The sequence below is a fragment of the Hylobates moloch genome, unplaced genomic scaffold, assembly GCF_009828535.3.
Source record: "Hylobates moloch isolate HMO894 unplaced genomic scaffold, HMol_V3 SCAFFOLD_5, whole genome shotgun sequence".
Lineage (NCBI taxonomy): Eukaryota > Metazoa > Chordata > Mammalia > Primates > Hylobatidae > Hylobates > Hylobates moloch.
In genome coordinates, this window is record NW_026652280.1 from 107,834,963 (window position 1) to 107,862,336 (window position 27,374).

At 39.6% G+C, this 27,374-nt stretch overlaps 2 protein-coding genes across 3 annotated transcripts in view; both read left to right on the forward strand.

Moving 5' to 3' along the window:
• The window catches only part of LOC116468019 (putative neuroblastoma breakpoint family member 7), a 901,770-nt gene that overhangs the window by 789,975 nt on the left and 84,421 nt on the right, over window positions 1-27,374 (forward strand). The window lies entirely within an intron of this gene.
• NOTCH2 (notch receptor 2) overlaps window positions 1-27,374 on the forward strand; it is a 164,222-nt gene that overhangs the window by 125,459 nt on the left and 11,389 nt on the right. The window contains exons 18-26 of one of the 2 annotated variants that reach the window (XM_032151593.2): window positions 4,376-4,604; window positions 5,369-5,570; window positions 12,648-12,801; window positions 13,191-13,375; window positions 15,055-15,187; window positions 21,625-21,861; window positions 24,224-24,336; window positions 25,027-25,532; window positions 26,854-27,201. In XM_032151593.2, the coding sequence (XP_032007484.1) occupies window positions 4,376-4,604; window positions 5,369-5,570; window positions 12,648-12,801; window positions 13,191-13,375; window positions 15,055-15,187; window positions 21,625-21,861; window positions 24,224-24,336; window positions 25,027-25,532; window positions 26,854-27,201 (2,107 nt within the window). Of the gene's footprint in view, window positions 1-4,375; window positions 4,605-5,368; window positions 5,571-12,647; window positions 12,802-13,190; window positions 13,376-15,054; window positions 15,188-21,624; window positions 21,862-24,223; window positions 24,337-25,026; window positions 25,533-25,647; window positions 25,837-26,853; window positions 27,202-27,374 lie in introns of those variants that run through there. The other variant, XM_058439383.1, reaches the window with a different exon arrangement.

Here is a 27,374-nt window from a genome sequence, read left to right on the forward strand (position 1 = left end):
AGCTTTGGTAATATCTGTCTTTCAAAGAATTACTCCAATTCATCTGTTTTGTCAAATTTGTTGACAATAACATCAATTTGTTTCGTAACATTTCCTTACTGTGCTTTAATAGTCTATAAGATCTGTGATGGTTTCCTTCTCTTGTTTCTACTATTGGTAATTTGTCTCTTCTTTCTTTGAAAGGGAAGAATGTCTGTTTTGCAGATTTTTTTCATACAGTGTTCTATAAATGTTATTAATTCAAATTGGATAGGGTAGTGTTATTCAGGTCTTTTATGTCCTCTATGACTTTCTGTCTACTTATTATTCATAGAGTGTAATAAGGAGGCTTTCTGTTTACTTCTTATTCAAGAGTATTGAAATCTTTACTATCATTGTATATTCGTCTGTTTCTCTAGTAATTCTATCTGTTTTGGCTTAATGAATTTTGAAACTCTAGTCTTAAGTGCATAAACATTTAGGGTTCTTATGTCCTTTTGAGGAATTGACCCATTTATCATTTTGAAATGGCCTTTTTAAACTCTTGTCATATTTCTCTCTCTGAAGTCTACTTTGCCTGATATTGATACAGCTACTCTAGCTTTATTTTATTATTAGAGTGTGTTTTTAAAAATCCTTTTACTTCTGGCCTGTTTCTCTAAAATGGGTTTTTTGTAGAGAGCATGTATTGGGTCTTGTCTTTTTTTCTCCAGTGTGACAATATCTATCTTTTAATTCAGGTATTTAGAGTGTTTAAATTTAATGTAGTTTTTTATATGGCTGGCTTCAAAATATGCCATCTTGCTGTTGCTTTATCTTTGTTCTTTCTGTTTATTGTTTCCATTTTCCTTTTTCTGACATCTTTTGAAATAATTGAGTATTTTTATGATTACATTTTATCTACATAAATTTCAAAAATTTATCTATATTCACTACCATATTAGTTACATTTTTTAGTAGTTATTGTAGGAATTACTGGTGTGCAGCTTTAACTGATTATAATGTACCTTCAATCGTACCACTTCATATAGAGGAGAAGAGCTGTATACTCACATTTACATTCCTCCTGGCCTCTCTTCTATTGTTGTTATAAAATGTATATAGCATTAAACCCACCAAATATATAATTAAAACGTCAATTATTTTTTCAAGAAATTTGAAAAATAATTTAAAAGTCTTTAAGTTACCCACATATTTTCAAGTCTTGTTGGTCTTTATTCTTTTATGTAGATTTGTGTTTCCATCAGGTATCATTTTCCTTCTGTCTGAAAAAATTCCTTGAATATTTTGTGTAGTCTTTGTCTCCTGGTAATGAAGTCTTTCTGTTTTTGTATGTCAGAAAGGTTTTTATTTTGCTTTAGTTATCAAAGATATTTTCACAGGGAAGAGAATTCTAAATTGACTTTCTCTTTCAGCACTTTAAAGCTATCCTATTATCTTCTACCTTGCATTATTTCTGAGGAGAAAGCTGCTGTTATTCCACAGTTCTTTTATCTGTTCCTTTATATATAATTATCTCTCCTGTGGCTGCTTTTAAGATATCCTCTTTCCACTGATTTTTACCGACTTGATTATAATGCCCATTGGTGTGGTGTTTTTTTTTTTTTTTTTTTTTTTTTTAGACGGAGTCTTGTTCTGTTGCACAGGCTGGAGTGCAGTGGCGTGAACTTGGCTCAGTGCAAGCTCCGCCTCCTGGGTTCGCCCCATTCTTCTGCCTCAGCCTCCCAAGTAGCTGGGACTACAGGTGCCCGCCACCATGCCCAGCTAATTTTTTGTATTTTTAGTAGAGATGGGGTTTCACCGTGTTAGCCAGGGTGGTCTTGATTTCCTGACCTTGTAATCTGCCCACCTGGACCTCCCAAAGTTCTGGGATTACAGGCATGAGCCACCACGCCTAGCCTGGTGTAGTGTTCTTGTTCTTTATGTTTCTTCTGTTTGGAGTTTACTGATATTTTTGATTATGGGTCCAAGTCTGGAAAATATTTAACCATTATTTGGTAAATATTTAACCATTATTTTTTTCAAAAGTTTTTGCTTCTCCCTTTTGTAATGTTCATTATGCATTTATTAGGCTGCAAGGTTGATTTATTTATTTTTCAGTGTTTTTTCCACCTAGTGTTTTATTTTGGATTATTTTACTATTTGAAGTTATCTTGTTATACTTTCAAGTTCACTAATTGTTTCCTCTATAGTTTCTTGTTTACTGTTAATCTCATTTAGTATATTTTTCCCTCAGGTATTATGTTTTTATATGTGGAAGTTTAATTCAAGTCTTTCTTTTAACATTACCTCCCTCTTTGTCATGTTCATGCTTTTATTTCCTTCTTGAATTTATTGAGTATCGTTGTTTTCTAGTTGATAATAATTGACCATATTTTATTGTCCTTACCTACTTTTCTACCATTTGAGAAATTCCTGAGTATGTTTCTGTTCATATTTTTTCTACTCATTTTGAGTTGTATTTCCTGCTTCTTTGCCTTCCTGGTAATTTTTTATTGGATGTAGACATCCATTTTACGTTGTTCCATGCTGAATTTTTAAAAAAATCTTTTTTAAAAAAAACATTTTTGAGCTTTTTTCAAATATTCAACTATTTGGACATAGTTCAGTCCTTCAGAGTCTTACTTCAAAGTTTGTTAATTGGTTCCAAAATAGTCTTTAGTTGAGGGCTAATATGGCTCACTACTACGGCAGGGGTCCCTCAGGACTCTACTCACTGCCACGTGGTTTTTTTCATTCTTATTGAATAAACATGAGCTATTCTCAGCCCAGCGGAAACTCTAGGGATTATTCTGCCTACTTCTTTCTGGTGGTTCTTCCCCCAGCCTTAATAGTTTTATTACATGTATGTACTGACCAATCCTTAGTTACTTGTATAGTGGTTTAACTTCAAATGAGATTATCACAATGCATTAATAATGGCACCTTAGTTTACAGGATATATAACTTCGGATTATCATATGGAGGCCACCATGCTAGGTGCTGGCAGTGATAAGATAAATAAGTTTTAGTTTCTATTTTCGTGAAGCTCATAGTCTATTAGGGAAGAAAGACATATAGACACAGTTCGAGACCAGCCTGGCCAACATGGTGAAACCCGGTCTGTACTAAAAATACAAAAATTAGCCAGGCGTAGTGGTGGGCACCTGTAATTCCAGCTGCTCGGGAGGCTGATGCATGAGAATCTCTTGAACCCGGGAGGCGGAGGTTGCAGTGAGCCAAGATTGTGCCACTGCACTCCAGCCCGGGCAACAGAGTGAGACTTCATCTAAAAAAAAAAAAAGACATATGGACAAATAATTTTAATGATGTATTACAAATAGTGAAAAAGTATCCAAGGCACAATTGATGGAGAACTTTAGGGAGTGAGATCAAGCTGTTTGTATTCCTTTCTCACATTAAGTAACATTTCATTCAAAATATTGAGTATTTTTAAATTTTTCTATATGAAGTGGGACCAACAATATTTACAATGAGTTTAAAATAATTCAGTAAATTATGGATGGTGAGTTTCCTGAAAGATGCTATGGAAATTATAGTAGCTCTGTACTGTGGTTAAGAAAAACTGAAACAATTTTTACAATTGCTTTAATAGAGACTGCAGATGAGTCTTATAAGGGAATTAGTTCAAGAGATGAATAAAGTATATAAAATGTTTCTCTAATAAAATAAAGGTCACATTACCCTTTAGTTTAGTATTTAGTTCTCATTTTATATGTATGACCTGTCTTTGCAATTATATTTTTAAGTTCCTTAAGAGCCATAGCTACAGCTTGTTTTTCTTGTTCTGATTTGTATGGCATATAATTGTAGAGTGCCGTGGCGTGACTGTAGCTTAAAATTTGTTGGTTCCTTACTATGAGTATAAAGTGTTCCAAGATCAAGCTATGTGATATTTCAATTTTTATGTAAACTTTGTTTCGTAAGGCTACTGAAATCTAAAAGAGAGAGAGAGAGGAGACGGAAGTGAAAGGGAGAGAGAAGATTAATTTATATAGTTAATACGCCTGGAAAAACATGAATATGTGTATTCTGTCCTCCCCCACACACTCCACAATCACATATACCTTTTGAAAATATTGATTGATATTCTGTGTATTGGGGCACATAATTGATTTCCAAATGTGTGAGGGACCAATGCAAGTTTTATGACTATTAATTTTACAAAACTGTTGGTGGTGACATAGATGAAGTTTATTCCAATTAACAAACAGGTTAAAAACTTCAAGCAAATATTATTGAATTCATTTTCATAAATGAAGGAGTTGGCAAAATTGAATGAAAAAGTCAGAATTATGCTGCCCTCAGCATGACTTAGTTCAGGTCATTCACTTTTATGAATCTAAGATTAAATTGATGCTACTCTTCAGAGCTCTAATTTTTTTGTATGGCTTAGATCCTTGCCAGAATGGAGGTTCCTGTGTGGATGGAGTGAATACTTTCTCCTGCCTCTGCCTTCCGGGTTTCACTGGGGATAAGTGCCAGACAGACATGAATGAGTGTCTGAGTGAACCCTGTAAGAATGGAGGGACCTGCTCTGACTACGTCAACAGTTACACTTGCAAGTGCCAGGCAGGATTTGATGGAGTCCATTGTGAGAACAACATCAATGAGTGCACTGAGAGGTGAGCAACCAGTCACTCGGGCATCAGCATCTTACGAGAGAAAAGGAGAAAGGGAAGGAAACTTCAGAGCACAGTGCTAGAATTGTGGAGCAGGGATGAGGTGTCCATATGGATCCCAGTCCACAGTCATCTCCTATTGCCCAGTTACTGGTTCCTGATAAACATATATAATAGAAAGTTAAAGGTCAGAGGTTGCAAACTTTATAGGGATGGTTTATTATTTCTTGCTTAGGGAACAGAAAGAGCTACAATTTTGTTCTGTTCTTCCCTTGGCCTCTCATTCATTTCAAAAATCCAAAAATTCCAGTTTTTCTGCAGAGATTGGAATTGTTACTAGTCTTTAAGTAATTTCTGGGAGTTTTGTTTAATTTCTTTTTATAATATTATGAACATGTTTGTTCTATTTGTCTTTTATAAATAATCTATAGTGAAGAGGGCTTTTCAAATAAATTGACTTAGAGATAAAATGAAATGTGATACATGGGAAAACTACAGAAGAACTGGGTAAAAACTGGAAAACTTCATTTTCTCTAGGTATCTATAGTAAGCTCAGTCTTTTAAATACTTCTAAGCCTTTGATTATAGAAAGGAAGTGGGCACCTCAGAGCTTCTGGCACCCAATCTAGCTTGTAAGAAAGTTTACGGGATATGGGTTGCTCAGAGGTATTTGCCTCTGTATGATCTTAGATTCCAGAAGTCTTACTTTGTAGTAGTAAGTCACAGGCACCAGATACATAGCTGATGTTGCTCTGTTTGCTTCTTAGCTCCTGTTTCAATGGTGGCACATGTGTTGATGGGGTTAACTCCTTCTCTTGCTTGTGCCCTGTGGGTTTCACTGGATCCTTCTGCCTCCATGAGATCAATGAATGCAGCTCTCATCCATGCCTGAATGAGGGAACATGTGTTGATGGCCTAGGTACCTACCGCTGCAGCTGCCCCCTGGGCTACACTGGGAAAAACTGTCAGGTAATTGACTTCCTTCCCATTCACTCAGCTCCCCTAGAGCAGCTGAATATTGCACCTGTTCACTTTCTAGTCTGAATAAGTTCCTTCTAAAAGAGAAAATTGTGGATCTCAGGGATGTCCCTGAGATAATCTAGGTAACTTCTTAATAACTTGCAGATTCCAAAATGGTGCTGGCAATATGATACAGATTCACAGACATAAGATCTTGAAAAGAGGCTAACCAAGAACTGCAGAAAAATACCTGTGGGAAATAAACACAGATTTTTTTTTGTTTTTTGTTTTTTTGTTTTTTACATTGGAAGCACAGAAAGAACTGAAGAAAATAGAGAATAATCAAAATAACCTTTTAAAGGTCAGATGCAACATCTAAGGGGGTAATAATGATAATTGTTATGTCTTGCAATGTGGTAACATTCTCAAAACCAAACAATTTACATATCTTTTAAGTTCAAATATGTAAATACACACTTCCATTAAATTTTAGGATGGAAAGAGCCCTTATAGGCAACTAATCTAACCTTCGATTTCATGGAAGGCGAAACAGCCCCAGAGGGGCAAAGTAACTTTTCCAAAGTTGCATACCAAACAGCACTGTGTTTAATTTAATGTTATTCTGGGGGGGTGGAGCCAAGATGGCCGAATAGGAACAGCTCCGGTCTACAGCTCCCAGCGTGAGCGACACAGACGACGGGTGATTTCTGCATTTCCACTTGAGAAACTCTACAAACCAGAAGAGAGTGGGGGCCGATATTCAACATTCTTAAAGAAAAGAATTTTCAACCCAGAATTTCATATCCAGCCAAACTAAACTTCGTAAGTGAAGGAGAAATAAAATCCTTTACAGACAATCAAATGCTGAGTGATTTTGTCACCACCAGGCCTGCCCTAAAAGAGCTCCTGAAGGAAGCACTAAACATGGAAAGGAACAACCGGTACCAGCCACTGCGAAAACATGCCAAATTGTAAAGACCATCGAGGCTAGGAAGAAACTGCATCAACTAACAAGCAAATAACCAACTAACATCATAATGACAGGATCAAATTCACACATAACAATATTAACTTTAAATGTAAATGGGCTAAATGCTCCAATTAAAAGACACAGACCGGCAAACTGGATAAGGAGTCAAGACCCATCAGTGTGCTGTATTCAGGAAACCCATCTCACGTGCAGAGATACACATAGACTCAAAATAAAGGGATGGAGGAAGATCTATCAAGCAAATGGAAAACAAAAAAAGGCAGGGGTTGCAATCCTAGTCTGATAAAATAGACTTTAAACCAACAAAGATCAAAAGAGACAAAGAAGGCCATTACATAATGGTAAAGGGATCAATTCAACAAGAAGAGCTAACTATCCTAAATATATATGCCCCCAACACAGGAGCACCCAGATTCATAAAGCAAGTCCTGAGTGACCTAAAAAGGGACTTAAACTCCCACACAATAATAATGGGAGATTTTAACACCCCACTGTCAACATTAGACAGATCAACGAGACAGAAAGTTAACAAGGATATCCAGGAATTGAACTCAGCTCTGCACAAAGTGGACCTAATAGACATCTACAGAACTTTCCACCCCAAATCAACAGAATATACATTTTTTTCAGCACCACACCACACCTATTCCAAAATTGACCACATAGTTGGAAGTAAAGCTCTCCTCAGCAAATGTAAAAGAACAGAAATTATAACAAACTGTCTCTCAGACCACAGTGTAATCAAACTACAACTCAGGATTAAGAAACTCACTCAAAACCGCTCAACTACATGGAAACTGAACAACGTGCTCCTGAATGACTACTGGGTACATAATGAAATGAAGGCAGAAATAAAGATGTTCTTTGAAACCAACGAGAACAAAGACACAACATACCATGTCTCTGGGACACATTCAAAGCAGTGTGTAGAGGGAAATTTATAGCACTAAATGCTCACAAGAGAAAGCAGGAAAGGTCCAAAATTGACACCCTAACATCACAATGAAAAGAACTAGAAAAGCAAGAGCAAACACATTCAAAAGCTAGCAGAAGGCTAGAAATAACTAAAATCCGAGCAGAAGTGAAGGAAATAGAGACACAAAAAACCCTTCAAAAAATTAATGAATCCAGGAGCTGGTTTTTTGTAAGATCAACAAAATTGATAGACTGCTAGCAAGACTAATAAAGAAGAAAAGAGAGAAGAATCAAAGAGATGCAATAAAAAATGAAAAAGGAGATATCACCACTGATCCCACAGAAATACAATCTACCATCAGAGAATACTACAAACACCTCTACGCAAATAAACTAGAAAATCCAGAAGAAATGGATAAATTCCTCGACAAATACACCCTCCCAAGACTAAACCAGGAAGAAGTTGAATCTCTGAATAGACCAATAACAGGCCCTGAAATCGTGGCAATAATCAATAGCTTACCAGCCAAAAAGAGTCCAGGACCTGATGGATTCACAGCCGAATTCTACCAGAGATACAAGGAGGAACTGGTACCATTCCTTCTGAAACTATTCCAATTGATAAAAAAAGAGGGAATCCTCCCTAACACATTTTATGAAGCCAGCATCGTCCTGATACCAAAGCCTGGCAGAGACACAACCAAAAAAGAGAATTCAGACCCATATCCTTGACGAACATTGATGCAAAAATCCTCAATAAAATACTGGCAAACCGAATCCAGCAGCGCATCAAAAAACTTATACACCATGATCAAGTGGGTTTCATCCCTGGAATGCAAGGCTGGTTCAATGTACGCAAATCAATAAATGTAATCCAGCATATAAACAGAACCAAAGACAAAAACCACATGATTATCTCAACAGATGCAGAAAAGGCCTTTGACAAAATTCAACAACCCTTCATGCTAAAAACTCTCAATAAATTAGGTATTGATGGGACGTATCTCAAAATAATAAGAGCTATCTATGACAAACCCACAGCCAATATCATACTGAATGGGCAAAAACTGGAAGCATTCCCTTTGAAAACTGGCACAAGACAGGGATGCCCTCTCTCACCACTCCTATTCAACATAGTGCTGGAAGTTCTGGCCAGGGTAATCAGGCAGGAGAAGGAAATAAAGGGTATTCAATTAGGAAAAGAGGAAGTCAACTTGTCCCTGTTTGCAGATGACATGATTGTATATCTAGAAAACCCCACTGTCTCAGCCCAAAATCTCCTTAAGCTGATTAGCAACTTCAGCAAAGTCTCAGGATACAAAATCAATGTACAAAAATCACAAGCATTCTTGTACACCAATCACAGACAAACAGAGAGCCAAATCATGAGTGAACTCCCATTCATAATTGCTTCAAAGAGAATAAAATACCAACTAGGAATCCAACTTACAAGGGATGTGAAGGACCTCTTCAAGGAGAACTGCAAACCACTGCTCAATGAAATAAAAGAGGATACAAACAAATGGAAGAACATTCCATCCTCATGGGTTGGAAGAATCAATATCGTGAAAATGACCATACTTCCCAAGGTAATTTATAGATTCAATGCCATCCCCATCAAGCTACCAATGACTTTCTTCACAGAATTGGAAAAAACTACTTTAAAGTTCATATGGAACCAAAAAAGAGCCCGCATCGCCAAGTCAGTCCTAAGCCTGAAGAACAAAGCTGGAGGCATCACGCTACCTGACTTCAAACTATACTACAAGGCTACAGTAACCAAAACAGCATGGTACTGGTACCACAACAGAGACATAGATCAATGGAACAGAACAGAGCCCTCAGAAATAATGCCGCATATCTACAACTATCTGATCTTTGACAAACTCGACAAAAACAAGCAATGGGGAAAGGATTCCCTATTTAATAAATGGTGCTGGGAAAACTGGCTAGCCATATGTAGAAAGCTGCAACTGGATCCCTTCCTTACACCTTATACAAAAATTAATTCAACATGGATTAAAGACTTACATGTTAGACGTAAAACCATAAAAACCCTAGAAGAAAACCTAGGCAATACCATTCAGGACATAGGCATGGGCAAGGACTTCATGTCTAAAACATCAAAAGCAATGGCAACAAAAGCCAAAATTGACAAATGGAATCTAATTAAACTAAAGAGGTTCTGCACAGCAAAAGAAACTACCATCAGAGTGAACAGGCAACCTACAAAATGGGAGAAAATTTTTGCAACCTACTCATCTGACAAAGGGCTAATATCCAGAATCTACAATGAACTCAAGCAAATTTACAAGAAAAAACAAACGACACCATCAAAAAGTGGGCGAAGGACATGAACAGACACTTCTCAAAAGAAGACATTTATGCAGCCAACAGACACATGCAAAAATGCTCATCATCACTGGCCATCAGAGAAATGCAAATCAAAACTGCAGTGAGGTACCATTTCACACCAGTTAGAATGGCCATGATTAAAAAGTTAGGAAACAACAGGTGCTGGAGAGGATGTGGAGAAATAGGAACACTTTTACACTGTTGGTGGGACTGTAAACTAGTTCAACCATTGTGGAAGTCAATGTGGCGATTCCTCAGGGATCTAGAACTAGAAATACGATTTGACCCAGCCATCCCATTACTGGGTATATACCCAAAGGACTATAAATCATACTGCTATAAAGACACATGCACACGTATGTTTATTGCGGCACTATTCACAATAGCAAAGACTTGGAACCAATCCGTATGTCCAACAATGATAGACTGGATTAAGCAAATGTGGCACATATACACCATGGAATACTGTGCAGCCTTAAAAAATGATGAGTTCATGTCCTTTGTAGGGACATGGATGAAACTGGAAACCATCATTCTCAGTAAACTATCGCAAGGACAAAAAACCAAACACCACATGTTCTCACTCATAGGTGGCAATTGAACCATGAGAACACATGGACACAGGAAGGGGAACATCACACTCTGGGGACTGTTGTGGGGTGGGGGGAGGGGGGAGGGACAGCATTAGGGGATATACCTAATGCTAAATGATGAGTTAATGGGTGCGTGTAGCAAACCAACATGGCACATGGATACATATGTAACAAACCTACACATTGTGCACATGTACCCTAAAACCTAAAGTATAATTATAAAAAAAATAAATTAGGCATAATGAGAGATTGACAATGATAATAATAAAATATAACAATTATAACAATAAAAAAATTTAATGTTATTCTACCTCTTTAATAGTGATAGAATAATAACTCCAAAGAACATAGGAATAAATGGCCAAACTTAACTTGACTTACAGGGTGCACTTAAGTAAGGCTTAGGCTCTATTAGACATGCGAGCACCCACCTCCACAAAATTAAGCAGCTTATTGCTGATTCCTTGGATCACGAGAGTATTTTTGGTTGGGCTCCTATTTGTTCTCACAGCGTAGATTGGAAGTGCTGGTGAAGCACTCCTCCCTTCCTCCAGCAAACTGTCTATGTTGTGAATTTGGCCTTCCCCTCCTCAAGGGGCCAAACCACTCCATGTGTGAATTAAGATGAAAGGTGCCAGTCCTTGTGCACTCTTTGCCTCAGATTTTTCATAAGTCTGATTGCCTTCCTTAGAAATAAGCTCTTAAACGGTTTTAGGCTTATTAATAGGCATTAAGTCCTTTTACCCATATTCACCAAAGATAGATTTGGTCAAGACCCATGTGGATTTCTCACACAGGATTAGCGCAGAAAGTATGAACCTGTCTGACAGCTTTAACTCTTTCTTTCTAGCATTACAGGGTGGCCATACATGTAGGCAAATCATGTCTAGAGCATCGGGAATAGCTTAACCTGTTGGGTATCCCTGAATTTTTAAACTTTTTTGGCAAGAACTTTTTAAATAGAAGACCTAAGGGGAATTAGAATACAGCAGGCCCTCAAATAACTTTGTTTCCTTCAGTGTCATTTTGTTATAACATTGAGTGGGGGAAAAATCTGTTTTTGGCCAGAGCTGCTATCTATGTGGGGTTTGCATGTTCTCCCCATGTCTGTGTGGGTTTTCTCCAGGGTCTCCAGTTTCTTCCCACAACTCAAAGTCATGTATGTTTTGTGAAGTGGACATGTCTGCATTGTCCCAGAATAGGCTCTGGCCACTTATGAACCTGAACTAGAGTAAGTGGGTTAGAGAATAAATGAATGGGGCCGGGCACGGTGGCTCACACCTGTAATCCCAGCACTTTGGGAGGCCGAGGCAGGTGGATCATGAGGTCAGGAGATCGAGACCATCCTGGCTAACACGGTGAAACCCTGCCTCTACTAAAAATACAAAAAATTAGCCAGGTGTAGTGGCAGGTGCGTGTAGTCCCAGATACTCAGGAGGCTGAGGCAGGAGAATAGCGTGAACCCGGGAGGCAGAGCTTGCAGTGAGCGGAGATTGCGCCACTACACTCCAGCCTGGGCAGCAGAGTGAGACTCTGTCTCAAAAAAAAAAAAAGGAATGAATATACCAATTATGATAAAACGAAAACTCATAAAGCCTATGGTAATCATATGAGTGCACAACAATAAACAATGTGGTACAAAACCATCCAACAAGCCCGCCATATTGGTTAGTGTTGCTTTCTGAACTGTGTGGTGGTAAGAGGTGCTGACAGTTTTGCTTTGCAAACATTTATTCCTTGACTTGACCTGCCACCACTAGGACTGCTATTACTCATGGATTCACCAAAAATTGGATAAATAATTATCTTACTTGCTTTTATTAATATTTCTTAAATGAATGTATAGCTTGTTTATTTTAATGTTTAATATTAGAAGTGGGTGTTAATTTGAAGTTTAGTGATTTTTTTTTTAACCAGAATTAAGTATAGGAACTTAACTCTTTTTTATATCAATTAGACTGTGGTAAAATTGGTTTCGTTATATGTTGTTGTCCTTAAAGTCACAGTTTCCAAGAACCTAATGATGACATTAAGTGAAGACAAGGGTACGTAAAAATGGTTAGATGTACCTCGGAACACTGGATCTAGTTTAAGGGCTCTTTTACTAGATGAAGGCTCTTTTTCTTTTTAATCAGTGTGCTTTGCTTTGATTTCTTGTAACACAATATAACTTCTTTTCTTCATTTCTAGTATTTGAATTTTGATGTATGTACACCCCTGCCTCTGTTTCAGACCCTGGTGAACCTCTGCAGTCGGTCTCCATGTAAAAACAAAGGTACTTGCGTTCAGAAAAAAGCAGAGTCCCAGTGCCTATGTCTATCTGGATGGGCTGGTGCCTATTGTGACGTGCCCAATGTCTCTTGTGACATAGCAGCCTCCAGCAGAGGTAAGCTTTGCTCCCTTGGGCTCAGGTCATTCACTGCAGTATTGACTGACCAGTGGCATTTAGAGCAGATATCATTTTTTGTGGGATAAGACGGAAGGGCAGATAGTAGTGGGTGGGCAGGGCTCTGGGGAAAGGGCTCAAGACAGAAGGTGTAAGGGTAGAGGAATAGGTTCAGAGATTCTGAGAAGAATGTATTTGAAATGAAACTAAGGTATATTCCACTTTCAGGATTTATTTTTAATATTCATCTGGTACTGAGGGTTGTGAAGAACTGGCTAAGAATAAGATTTGATGTGTCAGCCAGTTTAGATGTACTTGCTCATTGGTTGATTTGAACCCCATGTGTCACATGTTCTTCTATGACATTTCTTCCTCACTGGGTTTCCCAGGTGTGCTTGTTGAACACTTATGCCAGCACTCAGGTGTCTGCATCAATGCTGGCAACACGCATTACTGTCAGTGCCCCCTGGGCTATACTGGGAGCTACTGCGAGGAGCAACTCGATGAGTGTGCGTCCAACCCCTGCCAGCATGGGGCAACATGCAGTGACTTCATTGGTGGATACAGATGCGAGGTGAGGACACTGAGCAAGCAGAGGTCATGGACCTCCCAGGAGATTGTACAACTGTTTTGAGCACTGATATATTGAATTTAGCTGCTTGTATCTTATATTTATAGTTTATAGATTTTTACCAATCCCCGTCATAATGTTTACCACTGTTTCTTTCAGCCTCTCTATGCAATCAGTTAACATGTCCCTAGTATGATATCTTTATAGACGTCTGGAACCATCCCAGCTCTTTAGGCTTGCTTTTAGGATTCAAAGCCAAGAGTCACTACCAGAGTGCATTTTACAGGCCCACCCAACATAGCAGTCCACACTTCCCTGAATAGCAGCTGAGATAGGAAAAACTGCTTTGTGGAGTGTCCCTTTGGCCCCTGTCACCTTTGTATTTAGTCATTAATCAGTCAACTAGCAATTTTCCCTCAAAAAAGATGTTGCTCATCCTGTTCCTCATAGCATCATGCTAAATGTTACATGTATATATTTGAGGAAGTATGTGTCTTCAAGGTACATGTTACTATTTTAATGTCTGGGCTGATAATGGTTAGAGCAAGCAAGATATTAGCAAAATGCCTGAGACATTGATTTGATACCAATTCAAACCATCAAGCAACACTGAAAAAAGCTTTGCTTCTCTATTGTTATATAAATGAGTCAATGATAGCTTCTGTATTTTGGCCCCTAAACTGTTTATTTCATCACAGCAGGCTGGGACTCATTAGCTCAAAAGCCTGCCAGTGCCAAACCCAAATTTTGACACATCTAGTTGTTTTAAACATAGCCCTCAAATAAGCAGATTTTTAGCTATTTAGAGCTCGCCTGCTTTGCATAGCCTGTAAAACTGCAGCCAGAATCTGCTAGCCATAGTATAAGTAGGACAAGATAAACCCTGGGGCCATACAGACCCCAGACTGATGCTGGCCTTTAGAGCTCTCTGACCCAGAGATTCCTGCCACTGGCTGCTGAGTGACATCACCTAGACTCCCTCTCTGATCCTTCTTTCCCAGAGTTTACTTGCTGTCTTCCCCTTACTCACCTACCCCCCTGGAAGGTCTCATGCTATTTGGGACTTCTCCCACGTGCAAACCTGTCAAAGTGTCCAAATAAAGCCACCTCACAGCCATGTATTTTTTCTTGGTCAGCCCTGAAATCCTTCCAACCCCTACAGCCACCACAGCCAGCCAGCCAGCCCCACCTCCCTCTACCCGTAAGCCTATCTCAACCAGTTTCTCACACATACATGCAGTTTCCTAAACCTGGAGATCAATAATTGCATGTCTGTACTACCATCCACATATGCCTTTTGACTGAGTCATAGGGTCCTCATCACATACAGAGGAATGTGTATTTTAAAGATGAGGAAACCTGTACCCAGGATGTACCCAGGAGGAACAAAAGGTTTGCACACAAGTCAAATCTGAAGTATCCTTCATTGTATTCAGTCCTTGCCTTCCCTTTAAAGTGCCTTTTTCAACTGGAAGAGGAATAGGTAAATGCCAGTAAGCTGCAGATTTTCTGTCCCTGCATAGAATGATTAGCAGAGAGCGTGATGGTTCCAGAGAAGACATACAAAAGCTAAGTGGGGAGGTGGGAGACAGTCACAGAAATGTTCCAGATCTCACTGGCTCTCATGGTCTGTTTCCAGTAATGGTCCAATATTTCTTGTCCTTTTTGTTTCCTCATGGCAGTGTATCCCAGGCTATCAGGGTGTCAACTGTGAGTATGAAGTGGATGAGTGCCAGAATCAGCCCTGCCAGAATGGAGGCACCTGTATTGACCTTGTGAACCATTTCAAGTGCTCCTGCCCACCAGGCACTCGGGGTATGAAATCATCCTTATCCATTTTTCATCCAGGGCATTGTCGAAGTTACAAATCCATTCTTAGTGTTCAGGGGATTTTATAAAATTAAAGACAGTAAGACTAGCTTCATTCCAAGCATTTAGTTCTGCATCCTAGTAATTCAAGCCATTTTATTCTCCCATCTCTTGCTAGCTCTGATGTTGTGATTTACGTTCTCAGTTTTATCTGGTTGTTTGGCATCTTGATATTCCATGAAACACAGAATATGGAAGTGATACAACATTAGCATCACAAAAAAAATCAGCCTGGTCAGTAAGATTTCTTGTTGCTTCACAGAAAAGCAACTAATGGCCTCCAAAATAAACAATTTACATTTACCTGCTTTTGTATTTTTTTAATTAGCCAAGTCTTACCTCTATAAGGTGGGAGAATGAATGAAATGAAAATATCTGCCTATTTTCATAACTTCAGGGGAGGATACTGATGGTGTAAGATTCTACCTTAGGATGCAGTAAGGCCTGATGAGAGATGCAACCCTGGACTGTTGAGTGATGGGGCCATCATTCTTCTGTGGGCATTGCCACTGCTTTTGAACTGAGTGGTATGGCCATCATTCTGCTGTGGACATTGACACTGCTTTTGAACCATCCCTTGGAAAGAGCTTTGAGTATTGTTTATTAGAAGGGATGTAGTTATGATGGGGCCTACTCTGAGAAGGCCGTGAAAAAAATGCAAAAGGCCATCCACACTGGTGAGAAATTCATTCTTGTTAGTGTCAGAGAATAGAATGCCAGAGAAGTATTTGTATTGCCTTAGAGCTTTGTGTCAGTAAAGTTTGATAATTTAGTCAGTGCCTTCCAAGATCAGAGTTTGACTAAATTAAAATAGGAGAGTACCCTACTAATAGGCTGATTATTAAGGAATGAGGTTAATGGGAAGAAGAAAACTAAGGAGAAACAGTCTTTAAGTATTTGAAGAATTGTCCTGCGAAAAGGAGAATTGTTCTTTATTCTAGAAATCAACGGTTGAGTAGAAATTAATTCCAATTCATTCTTAGTTTGTTCCTTTGAGAAACTGTACTGGTTAGGACAAGCTACGATTCTGATGATAGCTGTTATCATAGTTCATTTATGTTGCTATAAGAGAATACCTGAGACTAAGTAATTTATTTTTCGAAAGAGGTATATTTGGCTCACAGTTCCATAGGCTGTACAGGAAGCATGGTGCCAGCATCTGCCTCTGGTGTGAGCGTCAGGCTGTTTCCACTCATGGTGAAAAGTGAAGAAGATCCAGGGACCCAAACACCTCCCATTAGGCCCCACCTCCAACACTGGAGATCACATTTTAACATGTGGTTTGGTGCAGTCAAACTTTAAGCTATAGCAGCTAATTAAACCTCAAATCTCAGAGCTTAATATAACACTGATTTTGTCACTCAAATAAAGTCGAGTATGTGTTGGGCTACCTTTCTCTGTGTTTTAGGTAGGTTTGAAACACCTGGCCTCCAAGGCCTCCACAGTACAGGGAAGAGGGACAGATTTGAAGGGTCATACAGCAGCTTTCACTAGCTCAGTCTGGAAGCAACACACATCACTGTCCCTCGCAGTATATTGACCAGAATTATTAAATTGTCTCTGTGACTTCAAGGGAGGCTGGGAAATATAGGAGAGTACATGAGTATTCATCAAACTCTAAAATCACTACTATACCATGAACTTTTAATTAATAAGACATGTCCAGTCCTAGAATGGATCATTTCAGAAGGAAACAAAATTTTTGTCTCTTCTAACCATATGGTAGCGATGGCTTAGAATACTAGTTTCGATATTAACATTGACAGTCTTTTTCTTTCAGCACTTTGAATATATCATCCCACTGCTTTCTGATATCCATGGTTTTTAATGAGAAATACGCTGTTAATCTTATTGAGGTTCCCTTATATGTGATACATTGTTTCTCTCTTGATGCCTTCAAGATTCTTTATCTTTTGATAGTTTGATTATGATGTGTATAGGTATGAATTTCTTTAAGTTTATCCTACTTACAGTTCCTTGGATTATTTTACTATATGTGCTTGTTTAGGTATGTGGAACAATATTTTTTTTATCCTGACTTAACTTCTCTGACCATTGGTAAACATTCCAGGAAACTCTAAAGTCCCGTAACCCCATTGTGAGAGTCATCACAATGTGTTTTGGTCACCATACTTCTAAGCCTTAGATCTTTGCCTGCATGTCCCACCAGTTTCCCACGTCAAGGGCTAACTGTAACAGTTCTGCCTCTTCCTACTACTTTGCTTCAGGCTGAGGTTGAGTTCTCTCTCAGTTGATAGATCTGTTTATTTCTGGTGGTTCCATTCTGATGGGGAAATATGCATTAATGCTCATTTTACTAGCAATCCCTAAATATCAAATCTTCTTTGAGACAGGGAGCATATACTAGATTTTGTTTGTTTTTACTTTTTTGTTTTCAATTTGCTCTGTGTATAAGGTGAGATATGCATATATGCATATAGACCAAAAATGTATTCACACGTAGAAAAGTATACAGTGAAAATACTTCTCATTCCCATCTGTCTTCTGGTGGGCAAATTTTCCCTCTCCCACAAACATGTAATCACCACCTTTAGTTGTTTGTGTTTCTTTCTAGAATTTTTCAAAAACTGTATCCTTCAGAATTTCTTTCTGTAGAGAGAAGCCAAATGCAAAGATATTTTGTTTCCTTTACTTGTTACTCTGAAGATAGAATATTAGACACATTTTTTGCACTTGATTTTTTTTTACTTAATTGGAGATATTTTCATATCAAAATGTAGAACTTCCTCTCTCTCTTTCTGAGAGAGAAATATATATATATTTTGTTTGTTTGTTTGTTTTGAGATGGAGTTTTGCTCTTGTTGCCCAGGCTGGAGTGCAATGGTATGATCTCAGCTCACCGCAACCTCTGCCTGCTGCGTTTGAGCGATTTTCCTGCCTCAGCGCCCTGAGTAGCTGGGATTACAGGCATGTGCCACCATGCCTGGCTGATTTTGTATTTTTAGTAGAGAGAGGGTTTCTCCACGTTGGTCAGGCTCGTCTCGAACTCCTGGCCTCAAGCGATCCACCTGCCTCAGCTTCAGCCTCCCAAAGTGCTGGGATGACAGGCGTGAGCCACCACACCCGGCCTGAACTTCCTCAATATTTTTTATAGCTACAGAATTCCCTTTTATAGGCATACCATATTTTACTTAACCAGTGCCATCATGATAGATATTTCAGTTATCTTGCAGACATATAAGTATATTGGTGAAATAAATTTTCAGAAATAGAATTGCTGGATTAGATAATATGTGCATTTATAATTTTAATCAGTAATTGCAGTGTATCAGCATATTGGCTTTTTCTTAAGGTGGAGAATATATTTTCATTTAAGAATCATTTTCTTTTGCTTTTCTTGCAGTTTCTTTGTTTTTATATATATATATATGTCTTTTTTCCCTCATTAAGTTGTTGATGTAATGTTTTGTGGAAATTGGCTGTCTATGATATAAAAAAAAAATACTTTCCCAGTATATTTTTTTATCTTTTTTCTTTATAGCGATTTTTAGTGCACACTTTTACTTTTTAATCAAGTTGAATTTATCATTTTTAAAATGGCTTCTGGATTTTGAGTTGTAGTTAGCAACATCTTATACACTTGAATTTCTTGCAAAGAAATTCTCCCATATTTTCTTCAAGTACTTTTTTTTTATTTATTTTTTATTTTTTTTTATTATACTTTAGGTTTTAGGGTACATGTGCACAATGTGCAGGTTTGTTACATATGTATCCATGTGCCATGTTGATTTCCTGCTACTCATTTGTTAATACACAATTTATTGAATATTTTGTTTTTTATATAATGATTTGAGATGGCACCTTTGCCAGATTCTAAATTCCCATGTGTATTTTTGGTGTTCTTCTGGATTTTCTTTATTTTCTCTGTTATTTTGTTAATTCACCAATAACATTCTATTTCAATTATTAAGGATCTTCTTCATAGTTTTCCTGGTTATTTTTTTTCACATAATTTTATAATCAGCTTGTCTGTTAATAAATTCCTGTTGGTAATTTTTAGTGGGGTCTCATTAAATTTATGAATTAGTATAGAGAAAACTGATAACTTTATGATGAGGAGTCTTGCTAACCAAATCCTGGTATGTCTTTCCATTTATTCAAGTCTCTTTTGTGTCTGTTAGGACAGTATTAAAGTTGTCTTCATATAGGTGTAACACATTTCTTGTTAATATTGTTCCTAGATATTTTATCTTTGGTAATTTGGTAATTGCTATTGAAAATTGGGCCTTACTTTACATTTTTAAAAAAATAATCTTGCTTTTGTTAGTGTATGCTACAATGCAAGTGGCAGGAATACAGAACTGTTTTCTTTTGTACCTTGTGTTTTTGTTTTTGTTTTTGAGACAGAGTCTCGCTCTGTTGCCCAGGCTGGAGTGTAGTAGCGCAGTCTCGGCTCACTGCAAGCTCCGCCTCCCAGGTTTACGCCATTCTCCTGCCTCAGCCTCCTGAGTAGCTGGGACTACAAGCACCCGCCACCAAGCCCGGCTAATTTTTTTTTTTTGTATTTTTTAGTGGTGATGGGGTTTCACTATGTTAGCCAGGATGGTCTCAATCTCCTGACCTCATGATCCACCTGCCTCGGCCTCCCAAAGTGCTGGGATTACAGATGTGGACCACCGCACCCGGCCTGTACCTTTTTTTATTATGATGATTATTATTTTTTGAGACAGAGTCTCGCTCTGTTGCCCAGGCTGGAGTGCAGTGGCATGACCTCGGCTCACTGCAAGCTTCATCTCCCGGTTTCAAGTGATTCTCCTGCCTCAGCCTCCCCAGTAGCTGAGATTACAGGCACATGCCACCACACCCAGCTAATTTTTGTATATTTAGTAGAGATGGGTTTCACTATGTTGGGCAGATTGGTCTTGAACTCCTGACCTCAAGTGATCTGCCTGTCTTAGCCTCCCAAAGTGCTGGGATTGCAGGTGTGAGCCACTGTGCAGAAATAAACAGATCTATCAACTGAGAGAGAACTCAACCTCAGCCTGAAGCAAAGTAGTAGGAAGGGGCAGAACTGTTACAGTTAGCCCTTGACCTGGGAAACTGGTGGGACATGCAGGCAAAGATCTAAGGCTTAGAAATATGGCCTGTACCGTTTTGAATTAATCATAGAATAATTTCTAAAATAGTCATTGATTTCTTTTGTTTCTTTGTAAGACACTGTATGCAGATATTCATACTAGATGGCTCATTTACATCTATAGTACAATAAATTAGTCCTATTTTAAATGGAATAACTTTTGAACTCTCAGCAGGAAATTTATCCTCTATTTTTGTTAAATAAAAAGCATCGGTGCACTTATACACTATTACAGAAAAAAGCCAGTGATTATAAAACTTAAAAATGTATTTCATTCAAAATTCAGTTCCAATTGTTACCGATATTTTTACATAACCTATGTCATGGGTCACTTAACAGTGGGGATATGTTCTGAGAAATATGCCCTTAGGCAATTTCATTGTTGTACAATCATCATGGAGTGTAATTACACAAACAGAGAGATTATGGCTTACTACACACCTAGGCTCCAAACCTGCACCTTGTTTTACTGAACTGAATATTGTAGGCAATTATAACACAATGGTAAGTATTTATGTGTCTGAACATATTTAAGAAGAGGTACAGTAGAAGATTTAAAAGGTACAGTAAAAATACAATATAAAAGATAAAAAATAGTACACCTGTATAGGGCATTTACCATGAAAGGAGCTTGCAAGACTGGAACTTGCTCTGGGTGAGTCAGTGAATGGTAAGTGAACGTGAAGGCCTAGGACATTACTGTACACTACTGTAGACTTCGTAAATACTGTACACCTAAGCTACACTGAATTTATTTAAAAAGTAATTGTGCTATGTTATTACAAGGCTATGATGTTACTAGGCAACAGGAATTTATCAGCTTCAGCTTCATTATGGGACCACTGTTGTATATGCTGCCTGCATTGACTAAAATGTCATTATGCGGTTGCATAACTGTATTTATTGTTATGTTCTATTTTGGACTGTTTTTATATTTTGGATTATACTTTGGAAAAATTACTGAGCCTCTCTTGAGCTCCAGTTTCCTTGTCTTTGAGATGGGACAAATAATAGGACCTACACCATAGGGTGCTACTTCACTGGATTGTGTGGGAGAGTACATGCGGAGCCCTAGTATGTTCTTTCCTTTACTTGTAACTCACCAGAAGGATGACAGCTGTCATGAATAAAGAGTGTGCTTTGCCCTGCCCAACTACAAGGTCCCACTACCAGTTGAGGAGTATACTCTGATTCGTTGTGAAAATGCCAACAAGGGTGGTTATCCCTTGCTGGAAAGCAGGTTAAAAGGATTTTCATAATTCTGTACCTCTTCTCTTTCCTCCAGGCCTACTCTGTGAAGAGAACATTGATGACTGTGCCCGGGGTCCCCATTGCCTTAATGGTGGTCAGTGCGTGGATAGGATTGGAGGCTACAGTTGTCACTGCTTGCCTGGCTTTGCTGGGGAGCGCTGTGAGGGAGACATCAACGAGTGCCTCTCCAACCCCTGCAACTCTGAGGGCAGCCTGGACTGTATACAGCTCACCAATGACTACCTGTGTGTTTGCCGTAGTGCCTTTACTGGTGAGAAGCTCTCTAGCCTCCTGGCCACTCTGCCTTGGAGGATGGTTTTAGTGAACAAATTGGGCCCCGTGACTTGTCTCAGACCCAAGTGAAGTTTTTCTTACATAAGAAAAACAACAGCAGCTTAATTTTTAAAAGCCAGTTTTTTCTTAGTCTGTACTCTATGGATGTTATAATCAGTGTCTACCTTTAATTTTTCCTGAGAGATTCTTTTGTTGTGCATTGATTATATCATGCTATGGCAGGAATATTTTTTACAATGTATATTGAAAGTAGTTGAACAAAATAACATTTTTTAATAGTGGCAAAATATCCAAAACCTAAAATTTACTATCTGAATCATTTTAAAGTGTACAGTATACAGTTCAGTGGCATTGTTTAGTACATTGACATTGTTGTTCTACCATCACCCCCATTCATTCACAGAACTCTTTTCATCTGAACAAAATAACATTTTGTTTTAAGGAACCTTACGTCTAACTCCGGTTTCTTCACCCTGCCTCCTTTGACTTGTGATGGCTTGAATTACTGGGTAGTTCCTGCCACCGTGATCTTTCCAACCCTAGGACTCAGAGAAGCTTAGGACCCTGCTTAGATACTTAAAGGGAGCAGGTCCAAATTCAATGTGTTTAACCAAAGATCAGTTGATGTGGGTATGAAATGAAAAATTGCAGTGGTCACAAGTAATGCCTTGCCCAGTAAAGACTTGGCTGTGTTCCTACTCTGTTCCCAAGCTTCTTTCTTTCATCACAGGGCCTGAAGATGACCAAGCCCTGCCTCAGAATAGGGATCTTATCACAAGAACTTACTAATTACTTCTGGAGAGGGCAGCATGGTGACTTTTGGGAACTAAAATAGTTGTTTGTATCCAGATATGGCAGGATACTCAGATTTGAAATTTATCATGCATTTTCTGGGGTCTGTAGTTGTATTTCTTATAGGGAGGGTGTGATCAGATTCCTTAGGAGTCAGAAAATAGGCTTTAATAGTCTGTTTACAAACAATTCATCAAGCTGAACTCTGCTACATCCTGAGCCCATCTCCAACCATCTTTCTTTCCAACTTTAAAGATATGCTACCTTACAATCTTGGAATTTTATAAAGAATGGGAGGGATTCTGCAATATGGAAGCTCCCTGGATACACTAACATCAAAAAAGAAATAGTCCATTGTGAACATAATAGCTATTGAGGCAATGTGGAACAGAATGAGTATGAACAATCTGTCTACAACCTCGTATTGGCCACCCTGCACTTGGAAAGCCAAAGAATCAAAACTGGCTCCCGTTTCAACTTTCATTGCCCCTGAGGCTTTTTTCTCTGGAAACACTGACAAGCATTTGCAAAGTAAGGGGGAAGCAGGAGAAGAAAGGAATGGAGACCACTTTGAAGTAGTATCCCACAGCCAGGAAGTAGTGTTTGTGCATTTTCCACATTTATGAATGAAAAAAAAAATCCCTTGAATACATTGAGCACAATTATTGTGGGATGCTGTTGCAGAGATAAACAGCAAGGGACTGGTGGTCCACCAAGCTGTGTCTATGTGTTGGCTGCTCTTGGTTAGCGGCTGCTGCTGTGATTTGAAGAGACAAACATTTATACCTCTTGCTGCTTGATCTCGTTGGCCAAAAACATTACTATTTTTATTTCATTTTTAAAGCTACCTCTTCTTTCCCAAGTGACCACAGGCCAGATGGGGCCTATCTCCTTCTATTGGCCAGGAGTCCCAGCTGTGCCCTGCGTCTCCTCCATGGTTCCAGTTGCCTTGTTCTTTATCTTGGAGCGGTGGCCCCCAGGGGCCTTCTGTTTTAGAACTATTCCTAGAGGAAACTAACTCTAGGAAAATTAAGCTGCGTTTTAAGGAATACGAGTTAGGTTACAGAAAGGCCAAACAATGATTGAAATGAGGTACCACAGATGAAAATTCTCTATACCGCAAATCACCATTTAAATGTATTGGCCTGGTGTAGCCTCTCCTATGAAATAGATGACATTAACAAAATACAGTGAATAGTTTTTCAACTGTTTTCTGCAACTTATGAAAGCTAAAATGACTTCAAAAAGCTGAAGTGTGATTTCTCTTTTTTTGATGGGATTTAAGTCACTTTTCTCACCCATCCTGTTGTGTGAGTTGGTACTTATTGTGTAGGCAAGACAGAGTAAGGGACTGGCCTGAGCCAGTGACAGGCCAATCATGTTGAGATGCAGTGAGTGTTTTCTTCCTATGCTCAGATTACCACAGGCTTAGAACTGAACTCTCTCACATTTGCTTCACCTATGGCTAGTTCCCATCCCAGCAAAGTTTGTTGAGTAACTTGCAGTGACTACTTCTGCCTTTAAAACCTTATTTTTCATTTTCTGAGGCCGGCACTGTGAAACCTTCGTCGACGTGTGTCCCCAGATGCCCTGCCTGAATGGAGGGACTTGTGCTGTGGCCAGTAACATGCCTGATGGTTTCATTTGCCGTTGTCCCCCGGTAAGTGCCCTGTTGCTCATCTAAGAAGGGGCATTCTCTCTTCCATACAATCTGTGACAGAACTGAGATTAAACCTGGTTTTATCAATCTTTGAAATGGGAAGATTACTCAATTTTAGCTCTTTCAGAAGAAAGTGCTTGGGTTTTTCCATTTAAAGCTGTTTACAAGTGACAAAATAAAACAAAAACAAATAAAAGCTGTTTAGACACTCCCAGAAACAGTGAGCTTCCCAATCCATGACTGTCAGTCTTAAGAAAAACTAAGGGAAAACCACAGAAAGTGGTGGAATGCCCCCTTGAAAATAGGGCTGATATGTGTGGCTTCTTGGCCCCAGGCTGGAGGGCAATCTCACTGCCCAGATTGGGCCAGAGTTGGTGGAAATGCTGCTCTGCTTACATTCTTTAGCAGGAACCATTTGGAAGCAAGTTGTCTCTTAAGGTAGAGGGAAGCTTAATTTTAGCTATTTGCTATACCCATTCTTTTATCACTGCCAGAGGCTGAAACCTTCCCAAAACAAGAGATCCCTATGCCTCGGGAGATAGCGAAAGGAAACCTGTCTAGTAATCTTGGCTTGGGCTGAACGGGAAGTACAGAAGGGAGTGAGATGTGGAGGTTTTCTAGGAACCCCAGACTTCCAATATGACTGTTTTCCTACCAATGCCATGTTTATTTCCTCACTGATTTCCACAGGGATTTTCCGGGGCAAGGTGCCAGAGCAGCTGTGGACAAGTGAAATGTAGGAAAGGGGAGCAGTGTGTGCACACCGCCTCTGGACCCCGCTGCTTCTGCCCCAGTCCCCAGGACTGCGAGTCAGGCTGTGCCAGTAGCCCCTGCCAGCATGGGGGCAGCTGCCACCCTCAGCGCCAGCCTCCTTATTACTCCTGCCAGTGTGCCCCACCATTCTCGGGTAGCCGCTGTGAACTCTACACGGCACCCCCCAGCACCCCTCCTGCCACCTGTCTGAGCCAGTATTGTGCCGACAAATCTCGGGATGGCGTCTGTGATGAGGCCTGCAACAGCCATGCCTGCCAGTGGGATGGGGGTGACTGTTCTCTCACCATGGAGAACCCCTGGGCCAACTGTTCCTCCCCACTTCCCTGCTGGGATTATATCAACAACCAGTGTGATGAGCTGTGCAACACGGCCGAGTGCCTGTTTGACAACTTTGAATGCCAAGGGAACAGCAAGACATGCAAGTAAGGGCTTCACGTTTTCCAGAAGCTGAAGGGGCCTGTCACTAACACACTTCAGTTTCTCATTCTTGCTCCTAACCACTCCAGTGCTTCAGCCTAAGCTGCCTCTGCTTTTCAGATGGTGCCAGCCTTGTCCCATCGCACACCACCCTGTGCTCTCCCTTGCTGACAATGGGCCAGGAATGCTCATTGCATAATGACCCTCTCTCTCTGCCTATCTCTGCCTTCTCACCTGCTGCCTTCGTGACCTCCTGGGGGATATAACTTTTGGAAGTGGTGTTTCCCACTTCAAGCAGCCTCTCACATAACCTGCCTGCAGGATGGATGGAAAGGTCTGTATCTCTCTCTTCACCCCATTAATTTCCCTAAGACTGTTTTTCCCCACCTAGATTTATCAGGAAGCATGAATTAGATTAAGCCTGTGAACCCTCCTGGTCTTAATTGTATAGGATGCTGTATGGTTTACTTAGGAACTTTCCTGTTAACTAGCCATTCCATCTACTTTAATCCCAATTAATTCTCAACAACCCATGAGGCATAGGTATTACTAACATTCTTTCATAGGTGAGAGAACTTAGGCCCAAGGGTTAAAGAACTTGCCAAAGCAAGTTGTTTCATTGACTCCTAATCTTTTGACTGAGCTAGCATGAAAAGTTGTACCAAACAGTATAAATATCAAGGGGTAGGGGATGAGGAGAGGACAGTATAGATGGAATAGTTTGTACATCATTTTGGTTTGGGGGTTCTAATTCCTTTTCCAAATATTGAAAGAGCCTGTACAAGTAATATCTGGTGTGCTATAAGGACATACCCATCCCCCTTTACCTTCTGTAGCTGGGATTCACTCTTGAAAGGGAAAGAAATGGGTCATGTTAATATGGTTCTCTGTATGGCAACTCTCAATGGTTCAGGGCCTTTTGTCAAGTTTCTAGAGGCATATTTCACTTCCTAAAGCCCGTTGTTACCTTACTGGGGGCAATGGATTTCTCTAAAGTAGAGGAAGCATGAACCAGGTTGACTTTTGTTTCAGATATGCAGCTTTGTTTGAAAACCTGACTTAACAGGCTTGTAAAATGGCTGGGAGCCCCTAAGCTCCTGCAGCATAGGGAGTACAATGTTCTTCATTTAGGAAGTACTCAACAAGGATGAGTGGCATAGACATCAGGGATAGGAGATGCAAAGAAGGTTTCGTGGGGCATTTGGGTCCTGGGTGTGGGCCACAGAAAATGGGTAGGAAAATCCACAGTAGTTCCAAATGAAAAAGCAAATAGAGCTCCAGTCTAATCTGAGCCCTTTTGCCTGTTCTCTGCTTCCCCTTACCTAGGTATGACAAATACTGTGCAGACCACTTCAAAGACAACCACTGTGACCAGGGGTGCAACAGTGAGGAGTGTGGTTGGGATGGGCTGGACTGTGCTGCTGACCAACCTGAGAACCTGGCAGAAGGTACCCTGGTTATTGTGGTATTGATGCCACCTGAACAACTGCTCCAGGATGCTCGCAGCTTCTTGCGGGCACTGGGTACCCTGCTCCACACCAACCTGCGCATTAAGCGGGACTCCCAGGGGGAACTCATGGTGTACCCCTATTATGGTGAGAAGTCAGCTGCCATGAAGAAACAGAGGATGACACGCAGGTCCCTTCCTGGTGAACAAGAACAGGAGGTGGCTGGGTAGGTGTTTGGTTTCTGAACTTCAAGTCTAATTTTATGAAGCCTAGCACTTTGACATATAGCACAAGTCGTAACTCAACCTATAGAAATGCAAAGATCAGACAAATAGAATGGCCCACCACTTAATAAGATAAACCCATTACCCCAGTACTTATGTTTAAATGTAAAGAGGT